Here is a 26,588-nt window from a genome sequence, read left to right on the forward strand (position 1 = left end):
TACCATAACAAACCCTGTTCACAACCATTTGAGGCAGTTTGTGCAACACATTCCAAGGCAGTGTTACTGTAGGTTTATGGATTTTAATCTGTATTGAGCGGCGTGTTTATCCACAGCTTTGCTTCAGACTCGGATTCCTCTTCAGAGGAAGTCGGGGGTGGATGTTGCTGGTGGCAAAGAATACGGGATGTACTGAAACGATTGTGTTTTGCAGACAATGCATCAATGTGAAGTGAATCGGGGTCATTTCCTCGAGGAAAAGCAAGAAACAACCGACATAAAAAACAACTACACAGAGATACTACTCGGACTATCTTAAAACAACAACAAAACACACTTTGACCTAATGATTTCACAGAGTGAGGCGGCATCAGACAGTATTTGTGTATTTCCAGAACTGAGTGGTCTGTTCAGTTTACAGCTGTGCCGAGGCCTCCTGGGAAATCCATTCCTGTTTCAGTTTGATTCATGCCTGCAGGGGATGTCCACTAATGGTTACTTTGAAGACCATTGACCACATGCTTGCTATATTAATAGGAAATTGCCCGAAACTCAAAACTCATTAGGGAACAGCTCAATGGTAAGTTTTAAAGAATTTTGGCTGGTGGGGAAACACTGGATTCACACATGACACTGCCGTTGCTACTAGCGAGATATCTCCAGTCGTTTTTTCAACTAGTCTGCAGGTCCTCTAGGAAATGAAGGAAAAAAAGCAGCTGTGAGTTAGTTACTAGACTAACCAGTTACTATATATACAGTATATTGACAGAAAATCTCCTGGTAATTAGAAAAAAGAATAAAAAAATATGAAAAAGTCGCTCATCAGTTATAGTTTTATGCTACGATCCGCAATAGCTGAGGCAGATATTCCGCAGTCTACAGAACAAACGGGAGCATTGTGATGACTTCGACATATCCACTTTTATTTACACCGTTGACGCATATAACAGTTATTGATCAGCCTTGCCGCTCTTTGCCCAATTGTAATGTGAATATGGGTTTGCTGTAAATAACTGAGGGGTCACTTAATTAAAATAATTTTTCATTAAAAGCATGTACGGTTATTGTTGTTTTGTTGCCAATAGTCAAAAGCAGAGGGCATATAGTAACCTTAACATTCCTGATTTAACATTGGTTACGCCCAGTGAACCATTGACATTCTTCTCTGCTCATTCAATCAGCAAAGTGGCTCGGCCATGAATACATTACCCTCGTCCGGACCTGTGACACATTAACCTTGACAACACTACAGAAACAAAATGTTATCTGTTGACCAGGTCACATCTCAAAATGATGCCCCCCTTCTACGCTGTGAATAATTCATGTGAGGACGGGGTGAGAAAGTGATTAGAGGCCGGGCAACTTAAGAGCCAATCCATTGGCCAAGTGTACATATAGCACTCTCACGCTTATAGCTATTGATTATGTGCCACGTCAGCTGGGCGGCTTGGCAAAAGAAAACAAACACAATAGACAACAAGATGGCCTGACTGTCCAAACTTGTTAAGTGTTGACTGGCGAGTGGGAATGCGGGGCTTGGAAGGGGAAGGCTAGCCGAGGGAATGAACGGCATTCGCCGGATAAAAAAACAAACACAGCCGCCTCATTTACATGTAATACATGGGATTGTTGGGAATAACAGCTTAATCATGCCTCGACTTTCAGTGTGCCAGGAAATGAGGAAATTTGGCGGTGTGTGGAATGACAGACCCTTATATAGAGGATTTGTCTGTTACACCTTAATCCATTAAGAAAGTCTCCTGCCTCAGCTGTAGTAAAGCCGATTTGGAGCCTCCCGATAGCATCGGTGAGGTGGCAGCTCCCGGAGAGAAACCGCTCTGCTGATACCAAGACATCATGGGAGCAAGAGCACACCAACGTTCCTATTTCCAAACTTCAGCAACTAGAATCTTTGATGGACCTTCAGATGCAAATTTCCTCTTTTGTTTTGGATTTATCAAGAGGCAACAAATACAAACGTCTTTCCTACTAATGTAAGGCCTGAATTACAAGTTAGGTAAGAAAAAACTGCTGTGCAAGGCCTTGGCATATGTGCACCACAACATGTCTCAAATTTACATTTGTGAAAATCCTTGTCACTTGCCGTCTTAGGTCCATGCATAATGAACTGACTGAGCCCTGCTAGAGAAGAGCGCTCTGACATTTTGTTCCCGTCCCTGAATATGTCAACACTCCCTACATTTCCATTGTTAACTGCTGCTCTCATCTCGTCTAATGATTTTCCATATTTTCATTCATTAACATCCAGAATACCAATGTCAATAATTCTGCCGTCAATCTTCTTTTACATGTTGAATAATCAAACCAAGGTCAGTCTGCCAGTATTTTTTTTTCCGACGTTTTAATGATGAATATATTAAATAACTTGTCTTTTATTTGACAAGGTGAAAGTTAGAGTTGGGACAGTGGTTTTGTCACTGATGATGGAGGGGGGGGGGGGGGGGTCTTAAATGGGGTCGAAATTACATTTATCTCCTGTGGTTACATATTTTGTGTGTGAATTAAAAAATTGTGTTTTCAAAGTCGGCAGTGATTAGCTCGAACCCTGTTGTTTAACCTATATTTGTTTACATTGTGGCCAACTGGTTCCATTAGAAGTATGCTGAATGAGCAATGAGCAGTTCTTTGTCACAGTGTGTACCCATGGATGCACCGACAACTATCGCTGGTTTATTTTGATGCTTGATTATTCTCGGGCCCGTGTCATAAGGTGCATCTTATTTATACTGTACGCTTGGGAAGTGTAAGTCGCTCTTCACCTAAAAATATGTCTGTGTGCATTCAGATATGACAGAGTTGTGAGGTCAAATTTCGATGCAAATTACCGTTCACCATCTCTCCCTCTACGCAGCCCTTCCACTCGGGCCCTTGGAGACCCGTGTTTTTTTCACAGACGATTGTACACTAGCCATATTGAGATACAGTAAACATGGGGACCTAAACATCCCACGTCCTTTGAATGCTCCTACAATAGGCCCCGCAGAATATAGGCATGTGGCTGCAGGTGTTGCTCTGGTTCAGCAGCATCAGTGAGGCCGGCCACTGATGTTGGATGATAGGGCTATCACTTTTTTAATTCGCAATATTAACTGTCTGTTCAAATTTAGGGGACATTATTTATTGTTTACATTCAATTTAGGAGAGTATAATTACAACGGACCATTTGAAGTCTCACTTCATCCCAAAGGCGTTGGATGGGTGCGAGGTCAAGGTTCAGTCAAGTCACCAAGCTGGTGAAACAACTTCTTTACTGACTTTGTGCTTTGAAACAGAGAATGGTCTTTCACAAGCTGTTGCGATAAAGTGGGAAGCAAATTGAGTGGCTAAAACATCAGTGTGTGCTGAAGCATTAGGATTTCCTTTCACTGGAACGAGGAGTTCTACCCTAAACCGTGAAAACCTGCCCCAGACCAATGGTGTTCAAGATTACTGCAAGTGGCTTGAGGTGTCAAACGGCATGTTTGTCCCTAAATTGTCTAATTGAACGATCAAAACTATGTTGTTGAATTAAAAAGGAACAGACGGTAAGGTACTTGCAGATTTCTTTCCAGGTTTGGCCTGCGCCTTCTCCTGGCTAAACATGTCTATTTAATATACGTAATTACAAGCGTTGCGTGCTCCTAATAAGCAGGCAGAACAAAGTGGCACCATGGCGAGGCAAACTGGGCTAATCCCAGACATACTCTCCTGATGTCCTTCCCCATGTCTTCTTTCCACCAGGTTCAGTGAGCCCTTTCCATGCGTGCAAAGTCTTGAAAGTGATTTACACGCCGCCGTCCACCGCGTCACCCCGCCACAACATCCTACCTTATCAACAATGCCAACACGGCAACCTGTGCAATCTCTTCGTCGGGAAATCGGGAGGAGTGCGATTAGAAAGACTCCTCGACATGCTGGAGCTCCTGTTTTTTGCTGACTCCTAAACACACGGACTGAAAAATGTGCACGGGATGCAGGAGTGAAAACGCTGTGAATGCTCATAGTAGTGGTGTGCTGCACAATGCAAATTAATTCACCAGTCAGTGAAATTTAGACTGGTGCAGAGGAGATGGGAGGAGGAGGCCTAATGTAGAACAAGGTGCCACGGGTTCTGTTTTAATCCCCGTACAACAAAAATGAAATTCGCGGAGCTGACCAGGAAGTCCTTCAATGTAAAAAAACTATCTATTGCGAGTGCAGGAGAAAACACAAAGGATGTTATGTACTTGAGTCAATGCTACAGGTTTTCTTTGCAATCCTGCATTTCTTGTTTTGTTGTTCGTGGCCAGACCATTTTCCGAGGTATGGTTATTTGTTTTGATAGACTGACAGCTACAGCTAGGACCGTCTCGCTGTGTAATAACAAAAACAAGTCTATCTTTTCCTCTGCTTGCAATATAGATGAACCTTTCCTTCCAGTGCTTAGATTACAGTGTCTGCCGCAGCGGTAAGCCTGATTAATGCAGGTATAATACAAAGCACATCATCAACGGCAGAGACGGGGGTTTGAGGGAACGAAATGGGGTTGAGAGGAGGGAAGACGGTAAACATCCGGCTGAGGTCGAGGGACACGGGGAGGTGGTGAGATACCGTGTGTTTGCAGTACCTGGCGTGAGAAAGGAGGGTGAGGAGCAGGAGAAAGATCCACAAGCCCGAGTCCAGCGATTTGGGTTTCCAAAGTGCACCAGCCATATCAGTTTGAATGGGAGACTCCTGCAGAAACAACAGAAGAGTTAACAACTAGCCGCTCGTACTGTATGTGGATTGACACAACTGATCTTAATATGTTTATAGTAACACTGAGTTGATGGAGATCATAGGATCAACACATTGAAGAAGCTAATTGTTCATTCAAACCGCAAAGATTGCCCTGCTCAACTCGCCTACTCTTTGTCTGGTTTATATCTTTGTGACATTCTTTTTTACACCTTGAAGCATGTGGCTGTCAAACGTGTCATATTGTATCTTTCTTGTCAAGTGACATGAACCCGAAGGTGGTTTATGTCTAAGTCATTTTCAAAACATCTGTGGTTTCAAATTTTTTTTTTAACCTTAGACAAGGGGGGACAGCAGTTTTGACTGTGTATTAGTATTTTTCTCATCACAATTAAACATTTCCGATTGTGAAATTCACAAGACACACAAAAATAAATATTGGTAATGATGGGAGTGATTTTTTTTTTACCAGACTATACAGTTATTCTGCATTAAAACAGAGCAGAATTGCAGAAATCTGTCCATAGCCAATACAATGGTCTGTACCACACATGCATTTTATCCAGTCAGTGTGCTTGAAGACGCACATTTCATCATCAGCCCTTCCACAGCTAACAAGAGACACTCGACCCTTCATCGATATGAATCACAAAACTATATCACATTCAACGGAATACCAGAGCTTATGGATAGAGCAGCCCCAAACACAGCAGGTCTCACCTGCACGCCAGTGAGCGGTAGTAGACCTGTATCGTTCTCTGACGGTAATTAGCCCTGATTATAATATTTCTCAGGGCTCTGTTTGGTGCACAGTCCAGTCAGAGTCTCCGGGTGACAAGCCGAGTTAACATGCCTGGTTATGCAAGTCACAGAATTTTTGTTTTAATTTGTGACAAATAGTTCCCGCATTAGGCAAGGCATCAGATCTAATTCGTATTCAGTTTCATTATGTACAGTAGGCCCCGGGTGGGGCTTGAGCCTGTGAGCCACCACAGAGCCGGTGCCTGTGCCCGGTTCACTCACTCGCAGATTCAAGTAGTGGTCATTTTTGTTCATTCAGTTGCTCTGGACTCACAAACAAGAGCGGCTGGAATATTTGGTAGATGGGATGCAAAATCTTTATGTCTTACAATTTTGTCAGTTGCTAATTTTATTTCTAAGGTGGGGTTTTTTGAGGGGGTGGTGACACATGTTGTGAAAATTAATGTTTCATCTCCTCTGGCAAGGAGGTAATGTTTTCATCCCTGTCCTTTTGTTTGTTTGTTTGTTGGTTGGTTTGTTTGTCAGAAGGATGATGCAAAAACTACTGAATGGATTTCCACAACTTGGTGAACGGATGGAAGCAAAAAGCCAAAAAATGACCCATAAATGTTTGTGCCAGATTGTATGTCTTTAAAGGAGACATATTATGCTCATATTCAGGTTCATCATTTTAATTTGGGTTATTACTTGAAAAGGTTCACATGCTCTGATGTTCAGAAACAACCGCTTCAGCCGCATGATGACGTTTCGTCCTCCGCTCTCGGTTAACCTGACTTCGTTTGGGGGAGTCGAAACTCATGATGTCACAGTATGCTTTTCATTTTTTAGTTGTTTTGTTAAGGGAGTTCAATACAGGTATATTATTATGAGAAATTGGGGAGGGGTATTATTTCCCTCTAAGTCAAGGTTTTTTTCTTAATCTGCTGTGACGTTCAGCCACCGTCCCCTAATCAGGAGTTTTTTTATACAAGCTCTATACATTATAGTATATACCTCTAACTATTACCATCACAGACATGGGCATAAGGAATGCCTCTAGTGTCACACAAACCGAATACATTAAATATTAAACAACTCATCTAAATACCCCCAAACCAAAAACAACTGAATACATATTAGGCTCTGAAACAAACATTATACAGCAGAACACGGTTCCCTTGTTCTTTGCTTCTGCACTCTCTAGATATTGAATTTTTTTCTGACGCTGTAATTGCTGGTAATTATTATGTGGAGGTTGCATACTGGCAGTTTACAGAGAGATTAAATGACCTCTCATTAAAAATACATGCACTCAGAAATTGGCACGTCTGCTATTGAATGCAGCCTCGAAAAAAAAAAAGGAACAACAGAACAAAACAGCACGATGACGGAGAGGAAGCCAAATGTCTGCAAACGACTGAGGGACGACACTTGCGTGGCCACTCGAGCGTACACACGTGTAGCAGCTGCGTCGTACTTGAAAGGCTTCCATTGTGCTCTTGTGAGATTCAGCCCTGCTTTATTGCACCGCGCGGAGACAAGATCAAACACTTTCCTCAGGGGGGAAACTGTGTGCTCTTTGTGTTACTGTGCAACACTGATCATCGCACGGGGAGTAAACAAATACATGCATATGAGGACACACTTCGACGTAACGTTCAAATGGGACGCTGAGCTAATATTGCTCGGCACAAAGTAAGGCACATTTCTGATGGCTCAGAGAGGAAAAACGCTTCACAGAAGCCGTCTTAATATTGATCGTGGCTGAGTTAAATGAAGAGCCATAAGTCTTGAGACTGGCGGTGAGGCATGTGAGCCAAGGACGTTTTAATTAAGAGCCAATTATTTTAAAATTTCTGATGTGTGATCACCTAGGGCTGCAGATTCCTTTGCAGTTTGTCACCTAAATTATCGTGGGGTGCGACAGTGGTAAGTGCGAGACGCTGTGACTGAAAGTCCCAAATTGCAAAACAATGCAGGCGCATTTTGAAATGTTTTAACTAATTAACTTGGTAATGAATGTTATTGTCACTTCAGTTCTTCTTTCTGAGTATGAATCATCATATGCAGTAAAAAAACTGAACAATATACAAGCACAGGAAAAGATTTAGCCACAAACCGAACTGACCTTAAACTGCATGAACTATGCGTGAGCTTCTAGCTTCTAATTGAAGCGGATTCTTTGTTGAGTTTCGGGATCACTGTGCGGGCAAAATGTGCACGTGACGGAATGTTGTACTTCGTGTCCTGTGTGGAGGAGTTTTCCACTACGGTGACTGGCCTCATATCAGCTGCAATGAAAACGCCGATCTCTCTCGTTATTGCCGTGGTTCTATCGCTTGACTGTGGAAGTGGAGGTGCAAAGGCATTTGTCAGCATCGTCTGGCCTTTCAACGTTTCATTCACAAAAACGAAACGTCCCCGGCACGGTGCATCTTCTATGCTTTCAAACACAGACATCAATCCCGGCTCCGGCTGGACACTAGTCCGCGAGACAACTTATCACCTCGAAGAGTAATATCGCACAATTTAATATCACACACCCCTACTTATTCCTAATACTAAGATGGTCACCGAGTACTGTGTGCAGCTCCGCATGCATGTTTCCAAACACTGCTCATGATGTGGGCTCTATCGCTCGCAGTGACTGATCAAGCTTATAGAAAAATGTAAATCTGCAATAATTTATTCTGGTAGTTTTTTCCCAGTAAATATATGAGACATGTTCACAATTTTAATCAATACACCTACAGCGGATGTGACAAGAATCGCTATGCATTGTCATCCTGGATTGTAAATCCGAGGAGCCATGAGATGTTATTGATGTACAGATGTTTTACAGTCAACGCTCTTGACCTGTGACTGAGTCCTCCTTGCCATAAATAAAACATCCATCAGGCCAGTCAACCCCCTTTGACTGAGGAACACTACGGTGTGTTTGCTTCTGTAACATGGGACCAATATCCTGATGGTCCCAGGAAGTAAAATGTGCTCTGAAAGTGATCAACCTCAACTGGATATCTCAACTAGAATGCACAGTTTGTTATTCATGCATTCACCCCAAAACACCCCAAATGCTTTCTTCAGTGGCCACACGAAGAGCAAAATCTCCCTTTGAACAGATGCCATGCTCAAGGGCAGGCCGAGTCCCAGACTGTGTCGAATTAAACCGATGTCACCAAGCTCGATAAATGCTGCTAAAACAGAAACCGGAAGACTGCAGTTCTTTTTGCATATTATATATTAGGTCATTCCTTTCTTTTCTTCCTGTACATTATGTAAACCCTTTGTTAGAATGAATCCCGGATAGTTATCCATTATTTTAAGATTTTATGTTCCCCATTAAGAACTGCAGTATGCCCTCTGGAGATGGAGGTATCATTTCCTTGTCTCATAATGTCTGTCTGCAAATTGCATTACTAATTTCCGGGACATATTGCCACCTATTCGAGTCACTACCACTTACATGGGGATCATCATTGCGATTGCGTCATTTTCTAAGACTCTAAATGTCCATTTTGTGTGAACAAATCTTTAAAAAAAAATATACGTTGATTGGTCTTCGCCCCAGCACTGTGGAGTTTCAACACTGGGAATCATTAGAGTGAGTTGAAAGGAAGGATGAGTTCTCATTACAGAGACACAGCACAGATACTGGTGGACTTTAATAATAATGTGCTCAGTAAACACAAACAGCAAAGATTAAAAAAAAAGTCATTCTCATTACTTAGTCTATGAACCCCATCTATATGATCTCAGTTCTGTTCTGTTGATTCAGTTCATGTTTCCTCGACACAAGCACCAATTAGAGCAATCATCATCATGAAAAATCATCGGGGAGGCTGTCTCGACCAGACAGCACACTCACAAGTACTAACAAATCCTTTTCCATAAAAATAACAACAAACAGGCGTTAAACAACTGGCTGCCGGCCGCTGTCTACAATTCTGCACCAGACTTACCAATACCTGTCATACAAACCGGGGGCTCAGTTGTCCCTGGGGCTCCGATTGTGCTTCCAACACAAAACAAGAATGAAAGGAAAAAAAAAGACACGGTGCTTTTGTTGGCAAATTAAAAATAGCTTGCCTAAGGTGACAGAAGACCTAAGCCCTCCCCCCCTTCCTTCTCTTCTAACGTTTTTCAATTCTGTCTTTTGTTTTTATTTTTCTGTCTGGGGAAAAAAAAAAGCATATGCAATGACTAATGCAATCGGTTGATAAAAATCGAAGGCTGTAAATGCCTTTTATTCAAATTAGCTGAATAACGTGACGGAACAACTTCGCTGAGTGATTTGCCGAACAATACACAAAGTAAGTGTTAAAATGCGAAGCGGAAGGCCCTTGTTCCCCTCCGTGGGAGATGTCAAACTCATGTCGGTTGGAGGCTATTCTGTTTCTTGCCTATGTTTATAGTTTCACTGTTAATCGTTAAATTACACAGTTTCATGGTGCGAAGATAAATGCCACCGGTGTGTTTAATGTGCTCCTCGGAAACGGCCCCCCAAAAAACCCTCATCAGCCAATAAACACTGTCGACTGCAGTAACTGTTGAATTTAGGACACAGCTATAGCCATGTAATCCAAGTGGCTGTTAACTAAAAATAGCCCTTAATCCATTCACTCTTGGTTTTGATGTGACGGTCATGCACTGAGCACCGGCCAGTGATCTTTGCAGTTTTCTATTGAACTATATGCATGAAAGGATTTCAACACAAACTCACTTTTTTTGGAAATATTAGTGCGAAACACATTATTTTAGGCCCCATCTAGAAAACCCTACCTTGCATGATTTCAAACTAACATCATCTTTATTACAACTTTTATGTTGTCCTACTGACAAGAGGCTTCGTCGTGCATCACAAACTCATGCCCTTTTAACTTTGGTAAAAACTCATAATTAAATTTGAGTGTATAAAAAAAGGAGGACACAACACGTAGGTTATATACATGTGAGGAGGGATAATTTTAAGAGCTTCGCTGAAACAGTAATAAATACTATCAATTGAGGCTGGAATTCAGTTGAAAATGTAATATGGATCAGTGGATCCCAACCAGGGATAAAAAATTAAAAAGTGATAAACAGCTGAAAGACCGAAGGTTATGAACAAGCCCTTTTTATTCTTATAATATTTGGTTAGCTAATGTATGAATGAAATAGACAGACGGTGACATTCGATGAGAAATAGCTCAAAGTAACAGATACTTGAAATAGCTCAAATTAAAGCTCATGGATAAATAATTGATTGGTTTGCTAAAAGTGAGGGTACTGGATAAATAATTGGAATAGCTAAAAGTGAGGGGGACGGACACACGGTTGAAATTTTTGGCTAAAAGTAAAGGATAAAAGCTTGGAGTAGTTAGCCCTGTCTCAAAGAAACGAGATAAATGAAACAAATGGCTAAGTCAATGGATTCATTTCAAATGCTAAGCTAAAAGTTGCGATTAAATGTGATGTCAAGCTTCTGAAACAACAAGGAAAAGTGCACAAAATTGACCAAACCACCTTAAAAACTGACTTGTAAAGTGTGTGAAAATAGTGGCAATGTCTTTGACTGATGCACTCTGATATAATTCATAGCGTTAGCATTTATAGTCCCGATTGATATCAATTTTTCAGACGTGTTGTCGATGAGTTCACCTTATTGGGTTTTATCTGGAACCGCTGCTGTCGATGGCGCTCTGCTCAGGAAACACAGGTGGACCTCTAATGAGGGAGGACAAGTTTTCTCTCTGTTTCGTGGGACCATGGACCATGTGCATTGTTGTGATCATTATACGCTGCACCACTACCCAAACAATCAATCCAATGGGCTGCCGGGCAACACAGCTTCCGCTGGGGCTCGTCACGATTACATTACAGCGGTGATCATTTGTCAAGATTTTGGTTTTGTTCCTCGCTGACACGTAATGAGAGGAGCGTGGATCCATTATCAACACGGCACCGCATGACAATAAGATGTTGCTGTTTTGGGGTCGGAGGAAAGATACATTTCATGCTGTCAATTTTTCTTCTCGCTGTGCCCATTCTCATCGAATTAATACCCAGCATAATGTTAAGTATACAAACAAGTCGCTGAAAGGAAGCATACAACAGCCCAAGTGGCCCTGATGGTCCAGTTTAATCAAATCTAAATATAATCAATCTCCTTGAATTAAGGATGAAGCGACCTTTATAAATGTTGAACTTGGCAGTCAAAATAATAAGGTCGCTCACTTGCTGGTGTGGCCAAAATGTACTGTAAGCTACTTTGAAGCTTACTCTCCTCTGACTGCACGTTCACAGGGGGGGGGAAACTGTGCGAAACCCAAGCATGCGCTGGAGTTGTTTTATTAGCATAAAGAAATTAAATTTAAAAATCATACCAGATGGGAGTTATTTTTACAAAGACAGATTTGGACTTTTCACTCTGTGTGTTTGTGTGTGTGTGTGTATGTAAATGTAGATGACGGTTGAGGGGGAATAATAGAAATCTGGTTTCCAAAATGACGCCCAAGTGGTTAAAAGCAAAACTCTGTCACATCCTTTAAACGTTTGTATTTTGATAGAAGAAAGTAGCTCACGCCCTTCTCTTTTCTTCAAAAGATGAAATGTAAACTCTAACACACAAGAATGGGGTCTAGGTGCGTGCGCGTGTGACAGGCGACCACTACGACTTGAAACTTGACAAGGCAACACTTTCCAGGGCTTAACCTCTCATCAGGGCTGTGCAACAACAGAGTAGAGACGATGTGATGAAAGTGTAGCCCAAACGGCAGAGAAGTGCAAACTCCTGCAGCTCATGTGATGTTCATACAGATCCACGTCACCTTGGTTTCCTTAACACCATGATGTCTTGCTGCGCCTTGGCCTGCATGATCTATTACAACCCATTTTTCATGTTTTTCACCTTTCACATGTAAAAGTGAGAGAGCAGAATCCAGTCACTGTTCGCTGGATCGAACGGTCCCTTCTGTGTCTGAATAAAGACGATTGGGTTAACACCTTGATTCATTATTTCTATAAGCAGAAATCAACAGTTCACACCTGTCAGGTTGCAGATGAGCACGATCTCCTGCATTATGTTTACCCGGCTGAGTGTGTTTGCAACCCGCACCCGAGCACAGCGGGGTTATTCTCTATAGATACTGCTGAATCTACATTATTTGATAAGCATTTATCAAATCTGCAAAGCGTACAATACGGAAAACGACTGGAGGGCGTTCTCAGACCCTGGCGCCAACAGAGCTCGATGAACAGTGTTGACACGATAATCTTGATGATTAAAGACAGTCCACATCTTTAAAGAGCGCAAACCATTAGTCACAGAATACTTGCCATTAATTATTCACGGGTCCCGATCAGTTCTAATTCTCAAAATAATTCTCATTTGAAGAGTGTTACTGAGAAAAAATCCCTGCGTTTGTTTCCCTACTAGAAATCACACATGATTATAAACTTAGTGTAATGGGGCAGTTGTCCCTGTAACAATACTCATTTTGTTGCTGGGAGGAAGAGATCTCGTCAGATAAATAGAATCATCATGTAAATCAGTGTGACCCTTACAACTAGTCACTACAGCCAAAATTAACAAATACAAACAACATGGTAAAGCAGCTGAAACCAGGGACAGGGCACCTGCCCCGTAGGCAAAATCTGTCAGAGTTCATCAGGGACTCCTGGTGAAGAGCAATACCTTTTCCAGCACTCACCACCTGTGCACACGTATCACCTCAGGTCTGGTCACACTGTGTGCAATCCATCGCCTCGATGAACAATGCTGACTGCAGACCCGCACTGTTTATCCTTTGCTCATGCATCTTTATATTTCCCTCTCAGATTGCGGAGTTTCACATAAGGGGGAGCAAAGAGAATTGGCCACACGTGAGCAATTACTGTAAGAAATACAAAGTCATGCGAACGGTTTAACTGCTTCCTTTATAGTAGAGCGCGCGAATGCCCTACATGTGAATGGGAGTAAAATCATCAAGCTCAAGTGATTCTCCGCTAATGCAGCCTCGCTATCATTATTGAATTTTAAAAAAAGAAAAAGAACAATAGCATCATTAGCAGTAGTTCTAAGACAAGATGTATTTCACACTTAAAGGGAAGCAATCTAAATGCTGATGGTGTCATTATTCTACAGTCATTACATTGTGCAATCAACATCTACTAGATGATAAGTTAAAGCAAAAAACTCAACTTGGCCATCGCCATCGAGAGAGCACAGTGGTTCACACTGAAACAGCAGCATTTATTTCCTGGGGGTTACGTACTTAATGTTTATTATGATTTTAGATTATTAAGTGCAGGTAGAAAAACAAATAAATTATCATTTACAGACTATTCATTTACATGTAACCCACAGATTACAGTAACAGGGTCATCTAAACTAGAGCCCGACCGATATATCAGTTGGACGATATTCGCCTTCCACAGATATATCGGTTTCAGTGCTTATCTTTACCGATCTGAAATCATTTAATGTACAGAATAAACAATGCAGAAAAAAAAATTGCATTTATGTTTATATTTTACATTAAATAAATGAAGTTTATTTTCCTAATTCAAGTTCTATATGTAATGGTGGTATTTGCGTTTTCTTTCTATTTTCTAGTTATTTATGAAGTTTATGGTTAAACTAAAATATCTAGCCTCAATTAAATTTTTTTCTCATAAAGGTTTGATAACAGCATCTTAGGAATCATTGACAGATTAATATGTATATCGTATAGATCGGCCGATGTATCGCAAAACTTGTACTCCCTAATATCGGCATCGGCCCGCAGAAGTCCATATCGGTCGGGCTCTAATCTAAACCAAAGAGATGGCGTTTCCTCCCAGCGCCATCAGCATCCCAGTAAATTCTAAGCAAGAGAAAATTGGTGTCAGACAGCAGATTTGTGTAAGGCTCAACCAGACAAGATTCCTTCAAAGCTGATAGCATTACATGGCCAGCAGACCGGGGCCCCACATGGAGGGAAATTAATATCTCTGTTCAGACGGTGACAAGTTCTGCATCTCCTCAATGGATTATGATTAGAGCTGGAACAAAGTCTTTGCCCATTAGACGGGGCAACCAAACTGTCTCACAGCGAGACGGGTGGGGAAGGACAACCGTTTGGAATTCTGGCCCAGCACCGATGGTGGATTTCCATTAAGGTGGAGATCCTGTGTTGTGACAAACATGCAACCTTGAACAGAACCTGTGACCGTGAACGGCAATAGCAGTGTCTCCATGTAACGGGGGATTACAGGGGAGAACGCATTTTTGGTTAGAGATGTTAGCTGCTGTGCACACACTGCAGTGAATAAATGTGACCTGCAGCTGTAAAAGTAACAAGTTCGGTTCATGTTCATGTGCTGCAGCTTTGAAACCTGTTTTATCATAGTGGGAGTTGGAAGTTGGCTGGCAACATCTGCGGCTGTAAACATTCCTGCAGAGGGAAGTGTTTGAGTTTGAATTAACAGTAAATTATCACAGTGAGGGGCAAAGGAGATCTTTCAGATGAAATCATAAGAGCAGGGATGTTGGAGTTGGATTACATCTAATGTGACAGTGACTTTTAAAGTTATACAGGAGATGAGGCATAATAACTAAAGCAGAACATTGTCAGACTTTTAAAATAGCTTCTCCTCTCTCGGCCTCTGCAGAGTCACATATTTAGCCAATTAGTTCACTGTGACGTTGACTCAGCCCGGATGTGCGCGGGGAATGATATTGCAGGTCAGTAACCTAAAGCCGGCGAAGATGCGATGGGAATACAAATGAGTGTGTCGAGAAAATGCATCTAATAGACAAAGCATTGCAATACTGTGCCAGTGGCAGTAGGAAGGAATTGAGATGGAGTAGTGAGGTGCACATTTGGAAGGTAGACCAGGCAAACTGTGTGAGATGAAGTGTAAAAGCCTCATGGGACCGGGCCACAGTGGACCCTGTGCAAAACTACACTATTCCTCCAGCCTTTGTTCAAATCAGACTGGTGTAAACCTGAGGAATCACATTTGAATTGATGATGCACCCCTCTAATTGACCCTGAGGGCGCCTGTATTATTCATCGGTAACAGCATGTTCCACTTGTTTGCGTGGCAGTAATTGTTTTATCATCAAACTGCTGATTGTTCAATTCATTCATTTTGAAAATCATATTTTATCTCACCAGTGTGTGATTGTTGCAACAGTTAAGTTTTGACTCGGTGGGCTGTTTTAGGCCAGCAGGGGTCGGTTGGCCCCATAACGCTTCTCATTGTTAGTTTGAGTATACAAGTTGGAGCCAGCGTAATCTTTAACATACGATCCAGAAGAAAGTCGGTTTAAAACAAGTAGAAAAAAAACAATTGGCTTAAAATTGGCCTAAGATGGAAACTTAATATTGGTGAAACTTTTAACAAAAGAAATGTCACCAGTTACACACGTGAGACGCATTTTAAAATTCTAACGAGTCTCTTCCAAATGAAATAATAATTCAAATGATGATATTAAATGCTCAGATTATCTGCCATTTAAGTCATTTATTGAGAGAGTCTATCCATCACTCGACAACGAACAAAGAGTGTTGTCCACTACGTGAGACGTTCACTTACCACTCCATCAACTTTGTCTCCTCGAGAAACACTGGCATCAAGGCAAGAAGCGAGGAATAATCACTTTGCACATTCTTGTTCATTTTTTATATTTAGTAGCGAGTATATTGCTAAGAAGACATCTCCAGTCGAGCCCAGGAGCAGCCGCGCGCCGATTTAAACTTTTCACTGCCTAGTTTTATTAATGAGATTAACCATCCATGTCACTCGGGGGTGTTCAGGCGATATTAAACTTTTTTTCAACTGCTTCACCCATCCTCTCTGAAATCAATATCTTGTTCTAATTAACCATTAATTTAATGTACTGTCGGGGACATCTCTCCCGCATAAGTTTGTAGTCCTTTTTTATAGTCAATAAATGGGCTTCACCAAATGGTTGAGGACTGAATGGCCCCAACTGGTTGGTCTGAAATGGTAGAAAGTAATACATCAGTACATTAGTAGCACAGTACATCAAAACCAACTTGAGTTTTATTGTGCCACAAAAATCTAAAAATTAAATATATATCCAACATCTATCTACCTTTATCTTGTCTGTTGAGTCTGGTGGTGTCTCTCAGAGTAAAGACACCCCACTGCAAGAACATGGGATGGGACGTTTATCCTCCAATGGGACGTCCGTGTCATTCCCATTAATCAAATGCACCATTTATCACTTTATTTCGCGAATGTAAGGAAGATGGGTCTGTGCATGAACATGTCAGGTGTTCTCTGTTACGTTTATTCGTTGTCGCTCCTTCATGCGCATCACTTTCTTCATGCTGGCGGTGTGGTCTTATAGTTTCCAATGTCTGTCAGTCTGACACTTTGGTCCAGGCTGAAATGTCTCATTGACAATTGCCTGAATTTCCATTAAATGTTTGTGGAGACAGGATGAAGCCTTTTGATTTACAGCGGGCTATTGACAATTTTTACTCATCCAGTGTAATAACGCAACATTAATTTGATGGATTCAAATGTCTATGGATTCTGCATAGACATTCATGTGCCCCCGATGATGTATCCAAATGGGTTTGGTGATCCCCTAGCATTTCCTCTAGTGCCAGCAAGGGGTTGTCATTTGTGATTTTGAGTGAAATATCTCAACAGCGACAAAATGGATTCCCATGACATTTGGTGCAGACACTCATCTCTCCCTCAGGGGGAATTGTCATGAGGCCATCCCTCGACTATTCCTCCAGAACCAGCCTCGGCGCACAAGTTTCAGCATCTACACGTTCAGTTTTAGACTGTCTTGCTATGTCTTTTTTTAAGACTGACATCCACTTATTGATATGTTTAATTCTAAACTTAAAGTAAAGCTACATGACAGCAGAGTTGCCCATGTCCTGAATCATTTTGTTGAGTCATCAAAGCTAGGTCTTGGTGGATTTTCCTTTGGGTCGTGGGTCAATCACATGTTGGTGTATACCTCAAGGTAAATGTTGATAAAGACTGGTATGCACATTAGAAAATCAATTTAGAGCTCGCATAGCACAGTAAATTTGCACATATTTGATTTTTTTTATGGCCTTTTTTCAACGTCACTGAATCTATCCAACTTAAGAATCTGTGGCGGCTTGATCAGAAGCTATCGATCACACTAACAGGCAAAGTCTTCACAGGCAGGCTGGCGTATCAGTGGATAGAGGAGCCATGGTCATTACTAACATAAATGACAGCTATATAGCCCAACAGTAATTGGAATGCAAGGTTCCACTCTCTGGTAATAACCATACAAAGAGCAGCAGAGTTCAGCACATGCACTAGACTGGCCCAGCAGAATAATTTAAACCATAAATCAAAAACATCTACGCTGTGGTTCACCTTGAAGCTCTATGGTCTTTAGCACTTAGCCAGAAACTGTGTTGAATATATTTTTGTATCCTGTCCAGTACTGTAAGGATTGTGTAATACTGTTTAACCACATGGCTGCTTTCAAAAGCAACAGCCTTTTTTAAAAAAAAAAAAATTTCTGGGGGGAATCCCTCTGTTGCCGCAGGACGGCTCACGTCCAGCATGACACAGATGTTAGCAACATTGTGGGGAAAAAAATCTGAATGTGTCACAGATGGCATAAGGTCCAGCACAACCTAAAAAAACAAAGTAAGAAACACCTGACTGAAAAAGTGCAAATGTGGGAATAATGCATTTTCTTTAAAGTTACTCTAAGATATATATATTTTTTAATTAGAGAAAAAGAAGCCACTGATTAAGGTGAGCCAATGTCAAATATGTTATTGCAGATGTCTATATATCATAGAAATATTAAAATTTGGCTGAATTTTAAACAGGTCATTCACAATTTATGTGGGTGTGTATGCCATAGCCCCCCCCCCCCCATGTAACACAGAAGGATATTACTGATGGTGGTTTTGCCTGAAACACAAGAAAGCTTCCAAGGAAAATCGAATCTTATCTCCAGAGCAGGTACTATGCATCAAAGAAGACCGTACACCGCAAATGTGAATCCCAGATCACATCACATTTCATTACCGTCTCGTTATTTCACGCCAGATGATAGGAGATATATTCAAATTGTATCTGTGAATGTCAGTAAATGCACATAAATACATTCATAGCTTTTCCATTATCCTCCACCCTTTCGGAGATACCTTTCCACCCGGTCTAGGTAATAATCACCGTTCCTTCCAACGGGATGAGGTGGGAGCGACTTTGAACGGGGCCTGTGATCAGCTCCGGGTCCCGCCGCGAGTCTTTGTGGAGGAGCCGCTTACTGGGGCTTTTTGTGGGGCCGGTAAGATCCCACTTAGTGAGTGATGGCAGCTGTGAGGCCGCCTCTGGCAAGTGTGACTCCCAACTATGGCTGCTTGGTCTCATGTAGCGTACAGCGCCAGCTGCTCAGGCTGTGCAGCACTCCAGTGAGCATGACTGATTGTGGCTGAGGTAAGCACGTCTCTGGCGGGAGCGATGCTGAACGCAGCAAGGCAGAGTGCAACACTGGATGCAGCCATGGCTAGATACGCGGCGCACACAGAAAGCGCCGCTGCAGCTGGCCGCTCGGACCGTGGCTGCATCCGTCTAACTGTGGCAAGTGTGACATAATTCCGAGTGCGCTGTGTGGGCTGCTGCTGCGGAATCACAGTCACCACAGTCTGTCAGCCTGTGCAGCGCTGACAGGCTGTGGTGACGGTGATTCTGGGGATCAAAGCGGCTCCGGCTGCTGGTGCAGAAACGTATCACTCCGGTGGAGTTTGCTGGTTGGGGCAGAGGCTGTGATGAACACGGCGACAACAACAACATGTGTGCCCCACTGCAGCTGGGCTGTGCGAGATTCAGTTAAGCTTCGTTCACGCTACTCTGTTTCAAGCAACGGCTAGAGTGTGTGGCTGATAAGCTCCAGTGCTTCTGCAGTCGGCACACACACACACACACACACACACACACACACACACACACACACACACACACACACACACACACACACTGATGAGTGTTTCTCCGGTTACCAATCTGAGCAGCCTCACAGACTCTAATTTGTTTGCAGTCGGAGACTGTGGCAAACTAGACTTAAATAGCAGATGGATATGAAGTATAGCCACCATATATATTTCAGAGAATATGTACACAAAGTGCAGGCTCACAATATGTAGAATCAAGCCTTGGATTTTGGAAGGAAAGGGCATTTGAGGTAGCTGAACATGAATTGAGCATATGACTACAACACCTGCGGGCGTCTGCAGAGGGCTCAGCGTTCCATCATATAGACTCTACAGCACGGAACAGGCATACTGCTACTCATCATCACACGCGCTGGCACTGCTGTTTGACATCATTCAACCTTGACTTCAGTCTCAGCAATATATTGTAGGACAACAACAGATTCAATAGATGCCCGACACTCCCGGTTCAAGGACGTTCCGAGAGCCAGATAATCCAAAATGGCATAGGTGCTTATATGTTAATGCTCGGGCGTCAGGGTTGCTCCAAGTCGGAGATTGCAACTCGAACAGCTTGTCAAGTCAGAATTCCGACTCTGAGGGTCGGAGGAACCCCACCAACCCCCGACTTCTAAGATCCAAACACCGAGTTCCGAGATGTAATGGAACGCAGCATGAGTTACTGGTACCCCCGCTGCTACCACTGAACTCTACGGCCGTTATACAAACAAAGCACAAGCTGCAAGACTCTTGTCAGTAAATAAAACACAGTAATGATGATGATGATGATGAAGATTGAATTCAAGAAGAAGCTAAACTGTCGGTTGGAAGTCATTGGAATAGCATTTGTAATGGTTTATGGGACGAGTAGTTCCTTGACTCGATAATTACGTACACAGTCTTGCACCTTTGCCTTTTTTTACATGGTAACGATTCATCTCATAGCTTATTGGCTTGGTTCCAGGCTTAAAACTCTTTATATGTTGATTTTATGAAATGTCAATAGAGCAAATTAATGAGAAATTCAGTTCACCGGAACGGGAGCCGTGAAAAAAGTGGGCGGTCATTGTCTCGCTCTATAGTGGAAATACACAAAGTGAAGAACATTCAGTCATCAGGAACATACGGGTCAAGATTGTTAAATTAAAGTTTACAGTTTTTCATGCAAACTGATTCATAGTTTGTCATTCTGTTTATAATTGGCCACCATAGGTACAAATTATTTATTTCTAATTCTCTTTCTTTGATGAGACCTCAAGACCCGTAAAACTCCCAACAACAGATTCTATGAAGTTCGTTTTCTCTTTTTCTTCTTCTTTCTTTCTTTCTTTCTTCATCCATAATTGAGACCTGGTAAATTTGAATAATTAATTTAATCATGATCAATGATTAATGATTAAACTGACCTCACTGGAAATGCCTGGAATTTGAGAGCAATCTACTAGCATTCTGCATCTAAACCTAGGATATATAACTAGCAAAGAGTAGCGACTTTGATTGACTGGATGGTTTAAAATAGCCTGCAGAGACGGGGCGGGTGAGTGACTGTCCGACCAGACCTATAGCTAACGGTGGGTCAACTGAGATGATCAGAAACAACCAGAGATAATGGAAAGAGAAAACAGAATCATGTGTCATAAAATCATCAATTTCCTTTCACTGAAAGACAATGTATCATATTATCGAACCGCTGCCTCCTATCGTCCCACGCATATACTTTAGTGGAGAACCGGAAGAGGCCACGTTCTCCAAGGTTAACCTGTGACAGGTTTTACAAGGGGACAGTCACTGCTGCAAGTCATCCTGTCCTCGCACAGAACCGCGTTCACATTCTTGGCATGCAGTCAAACTCGTTCAAGGTGGGTGTCAGTGTCCGACAGACTTGTCCCCGCGTGTGTTTCGTGAAGTTCATGGATATGCATCCCGGCAAAACTAAGGTCTGGCTGTCCAGCTCCGTGACAATAGGGTGGCATCCCTGCTGATTGCAAAGAGAGAAAAAAAGTATTTCTTTCTGCCTTTTGTCTGACTGGTAGTTGTGACTTCGCTGTGGTTTGCTTTTTTACATTTGCGCACTTCAAAAGCTTATACAGACCATCCTCTTTTTTTAATTTTTAAAACTCCAGACTATTGAGCAGACACAGGGACAAAGTGATACTGCACTGATTGGAGTGCCATTTGTGTACAGAACACATTTGAGTTTGTATGAAAGTCTTTGCGTGGCCCATTTGGGATTACGTTGGATCAGTGTTTACTGGTATGCCCCACGCCTGCTGCCAAGGTCTTTTACAGTAGGGCTGCAACTAACGATCAGTTTCACTCTGGATTTTCTCTATTAATCGATTAGCTGTTTGGTCCATAAAATGGTGAACAATGTCGAGCGTGTATTCCCGAACCCCAAGAAGATATTTAATTTACTGTCACAGAGGGAAAAAGAAACCAGAAAATATTCATCAATATAGTTGGCGATTAATTTAGTAATCGATTAGTAATCAATTAAAAAAATTGCTATTATACAGGTGTGTTTTAATGCATTAGTGCAGGATGCTGTGATAGATATATAAATGATATTTAGTTGGGACATATTGCGGCCACAATGCACGTTTATGGTCTAAATGTCATAAGTGATAAAAGTGCTTGTGATTAGGTCAGACCACCTGACAAAACCACATTAGCCCCATTAATTTTGAATGTTTCATAGTTGAGAGATCATGAAATCATCTGGAGAAGCCACAAACGTTACGGTTTACAGTGCTCACTGTGACGACAGCACTCTGCTACAGTGTGTCCAGAAATGCTGCAGTGAGGCTTTCAAAAGCAAAGGCAGAGGATCACACCTTCCCCGCTCGGGCATCTTCTCACCTCTCGCTGTCTTATTATTGATTTCGAGAGCTGCCAATGTTTTCGGTTCTCATAGCATGACCCCGGCCCCAACTTGTCTCTTAAGTCTGGAATCCTCGCCCCCGAAATCCTCACATGGGAGCCTGCTGACAGTTTCCCTGCCAAGGTTAAAGATGAGCGGTGACCATGCCGTTACTGTCAGGGCTCTTGAGCTATTTTTTTTATCTTCTTGGATGTTTATTTTTCTTCCATCCCTGCTGCCGTGTCTGACCTCGGGATTTTGCATTTGTTATCCGCATGGCTTCTCCTGTTTATAGAGGCAGTAAGGTTAGTCAGTCATTTTAACCTTGACTTAAAGATTTCCTGTGGCAGATGCCAGCAATCTGACGGTTCCTCTTCTTGACAGGAACAATTTATTCTATAATTTAAACTGTAATTTCCCCCTCCTGCATTTTAAGTATATACTTCTATAGATATCATCAAACCTGTTCTGCCTTTAAGTATGGCAATGAAATGCTGATGTTAAATAATTTATGTGGGAAAAAATGTAAATAGGTTAGGTGCAATAAAAATGAGGCTGAGACAACATGGTCTCAGTGCAGAGACGGCAGCTGTTGAGTTCTGTGCAGAAATATTACAGTCCTGTGCAAAGGATGTCATAAAATAGTATATAATGAACTCGCTGGATGACAATGTAATGAAGACTTTCCCAACATGGCTCAAACTATGAACCTCCTACTGCAACGAAGGATCTGACTTTATTGTCCACTGCAGCAAAACTTTTATCACCTACTTACTATATTACTTTTATTACCTTTTTTATATATCTGCTGAGTATTCTCTTGATTAATTGTTCAGTCATTAAAATGTCAAAAACATTCTGACAAATGTCTGTCATAATTTTCCTAAATCCCAAGGTGACATCTTCAAATTGCTTGTTTTTTCTTCTGACTAACAGTCCCAGACTCAACGACATTTCATTCATTTTCATATGAGGAATGAAAGGAAAGCAGAAGTGAGAAACTCAGACTGGAATTAATGCTGGATATTCTCTACTGAGAGGCCCGGCGTGTAGGATTGAGAGGCATCTATTGGTTGAAATGAGATATCTATACCATTCATAATTATGTTTTCATTAGTTTATAATCAGCTGAAACTAAGAATCAGGTGATTAAGAAAAAGTTTTTAATTAGCTTTTGATTAGCCCTTCATTACTTTATCAGGACTGGACCCTCGACCAAAGAGTCCACTGTGTTAGACTGCCGTCTACAGTAGCCCAGAATGGACAAACCAAGCACTGGCTCTAGAGAGGCCCTTTCATGGTTTTTCATGTTACCTGAAGGTCATGCGGGTAAAGAGAGTGGTGATGTCGGCAGTTGGTTGCAACTGCAATATCACCGCAAGGCGCCAATAAATCCTACACACTGGACCTTTAAATGATCAAAATGGTGTTATCTTATGGCCAGTGTCTTCCCAGTGAGAGGAAATGTCTTGATGGATAAGAAAAAGAAGAAAAGCCACATCAGTTAACATCACAAACCCAAGAGACGCCGCTTCTGTGTCAGGGTGTACCGTTAGAATTTGTCCATGCTCTTGCATGTTGATTATTTTTGCTTTTATGATTTTGCACTATGATGGGAGCAGATGGCCACTCGGTGGGGAATATGTCAAAACTGCAATTGAATTTTAAAAAGATTCATTGCATGCTGCCACCGCAGGATCTCACACACACACACAGACAGTGCTCATTGTTTTTCTTGATTACATATTGTGCGGTGAGCACCAGGCTGTTGCAAAATAACTACAAGAACATGCGTGCTACTGCACGCCTCGCACTGGCCGGTTATCTTTTTTTCACATTCCACAGTTTCCCACTTGATGCGGCGAAAATAATTGGTGTCGAAGATTGTGACGCCCTCAGGACAATTGTGACAGGGGTCCATTAAAAAAGAATTATCAGACAATTAAGGTCTCTCTCATCTTGACATTGCAGGAGCCACTCTGCACCCCTCTCCATATCTTAAGCCCAAAAACACCAGGTTATCACGTAGAGGGGGTTTAACATGTAAAGGTTTAATTTGTCTCTCACCATGTGCCTTTGCAATCAAAAACACCAGAAGCACGCCACAGCACACTCCACTGCAATTTTTTTGCCATGCAACATCCGTTCCCAAAATTGGCACCCGCTGTCTTTGGCAATAACTTTCGAGCGACATTTCTTAACTTCCCTGGATCAGGCACAAAATCTGACCGCTAACTGTCTTTGACTTGAAAAGCCTTAAAATACCTCTCAGTCTTCTGCCGGCCTCAATCAAAAGTCCAATATTTAATGCTCTAATTCCTTTTCAATGCCAGTCAATCAGGTCGATGCATGACTGGGCCAGTTCTGGAAGGTTTTACAGTTTCATATTTGGCATCGATCTTTCGTCGACACCATTTCACGTCTTGAATGCGAGACTCCTCTCCATGACAAACTGTCCTGATATGAGGCTTTAGGCGCCGGGGACGATTCTGACACTTCAGAGATTTTGACCAGCACGTCTAACTGACCTGAAAGGTCACTTTAAACTGAGCGACAAGCGGTTTTAGGAGAGTAGGTAATAATTAAAAAGAATCAATTGGGCGTTATATTTTCTACAACCTTTACCTTGTGTGTGAACTCAGCTTATTTAAAAACTACTGAATCAAAATATTGTAGAGACTGCTTTATTCCAAAAATATCTACTGATTTTATAGTTGCCCCAAACTGAAAAGCTTTACTTTGTGTGGCTCAGGAGGTAGAATCGGTCGTCCACTAACCCGAAGGTTGGCGGTTTGATCCCAGCTTCCCCTGGTCCGCGCGCCGTTGTGTCCTTTGGCAAGACACTTAAACATAAATTGCCTCTGACGGCTCTTCCGACAGTGTATGAATGTAACATGTAAAAGCAAGGTCAATAGCAGTGCTGTATGAAAGTGTGTGAATGGGTGAATGTGACTTTGAGTGCTCAATAAGACTAGAATCTTTATATACTGTAAATATCTTCAATTTGCCATTTATGCCGGCCTTATGCCAAATGACTTTCAAGCGATTTCACTGTCGCAGATCAAATTTCCAATGTCAGTATATAATCATGACAATTTTGCCTGAGTTGAGGCGCCCTCCCGTCCTTTCGATCGTTTGGTGTAAGCTGATGATCCGAGCTGTTTTAAGTCTTTTTCTCGTCTCGACGCTCCAAATAAAATTAACCGTGTCTCATATCATCGTATGTTTTTAGACTTGGCTCACGCAGATAGTGACGTGAACATTGTCAACAACCAATAGGTGAGCTCTCTCCAGAACCAAACAGGAAGCAGAAAAGCGTGCAGGGGAATACACGCTGCAACATCGCATGGAGACTCCGGTGAAGCCTCGAACGCCGCATTTTCAAAACTGCCCGGCTGCGTGAACGGGGACAGCCCAACCAGGTAGTTTTGAAACTGCGGCGTTCTAAGCTTCACCGGAGTGTCCATGAGCTTCACCGGAGCGTGTATTCCCCTCGTTGCCACATTCTGTGAAGCCTTCTCTTTTTTTTGTTGGCTTTTTTTCTGTACAAACCATTGCACACACCAGGGCACCTGTGGCTAAAAGCTGCTGATTCTTCTCCAGTGTTCACAAAATTTCTCTTCCTGTAAACTTCCACTAGGAGCATGATAGGAAACAATCTAAAAAGGTGCATCTAGTTGCAGTCTTGTAGATAGTGACCCAGCAAGATCCCCAGTCTTTGCAAAATCCTAGACTGCGACTAGAAACTCTGTGACTAATGACACATTGTCTTTAGGGTGTCAAATTTGAGTCTCTTAAAAGTCTTCTCAAAGTCATCTAGTGTATGGGAAGCATTAAATGCCCATTGGGATCTATGATTTTCTGGCTTTTTCTCTAGTTTTTAGGACCTGATTCTGTAACCTGATTCTGTATCCTCATCTTTTCCTTCCTTCATAGTAGACAGATCGACAAACAAAAGGTGGTGATGTTAAGCACAGGTTTTATAGACAGGATGCAAATGTTGCACAAATCAAAATTTCTCTAACCCCACAAGAAACAAAATCAGTTTTTTTGGCAAGTAGCCAACAATTTGAACGAGGCACCACGCGACTGTGGCAATGGGCTCGAAGAGTCGTTCATCAGACAATAGTCGATGATTTGCTGTGCTCACAATGTACTTGTCGGAAGTGTTCCCTGCACTTTCGGCGAGCAGATATAGCACCGGGCTGCGCGTTCACACGGGAACATTGTTTTTCAGGACTCCTCTGTCTCTTGCCAGAATCAGTGCTACAAGTCGTTGGTTTGTGGGATGTTTATGTATCAAATTACAGTTATGGCAGCAAAATTAG

General features: G+C 42.1%; 1 protein-coding gene across 4 annotated transcripts in view; it reads right to left on the bottom strand.

The window, feature by feature from the left end:
- Window positions 1–26,588, bottom strand: part of gabra3 (gamma-aminobutyric acid type A receptor subunit alpha3) — a 79,542-nt gene that overhangs the window by 49,571 nt on the left and 3,383 nt on the right. For all 4 annotated transcript variants that reach the window (XM_035626803.2, XM_035626804.2, XM_035626805.2 and 1 more), the window contains exon 2: window positions 4,607–4,713. In XM_035626803.2, coding sequence (XP_035482696.1) covers window positions 4,607–4,692 — 86 coding nt within the window. In that variant the 5' untranslated portion in view covers window positions 4,693–4,713. The remainder of the gene's footprint in view (window positions 1–4,606; window positions 4,714–26,588) is intronic.

This window comes from Scophthalmus maximus, chromosome 2, assembly GCF_022379125.1.
Source record: "Scophthalmus maximus strain ysfricsl-2021 chromosome 2, ASM2237912v1, whole genome shotgun sequence".
Lineage (NCBI taxonomy): Eukaryota > Metazoa > Chordata > Actinopteri > Pleuronectiformes > Scophthalmidae > Scophthalmus > Scophthalmus maximus.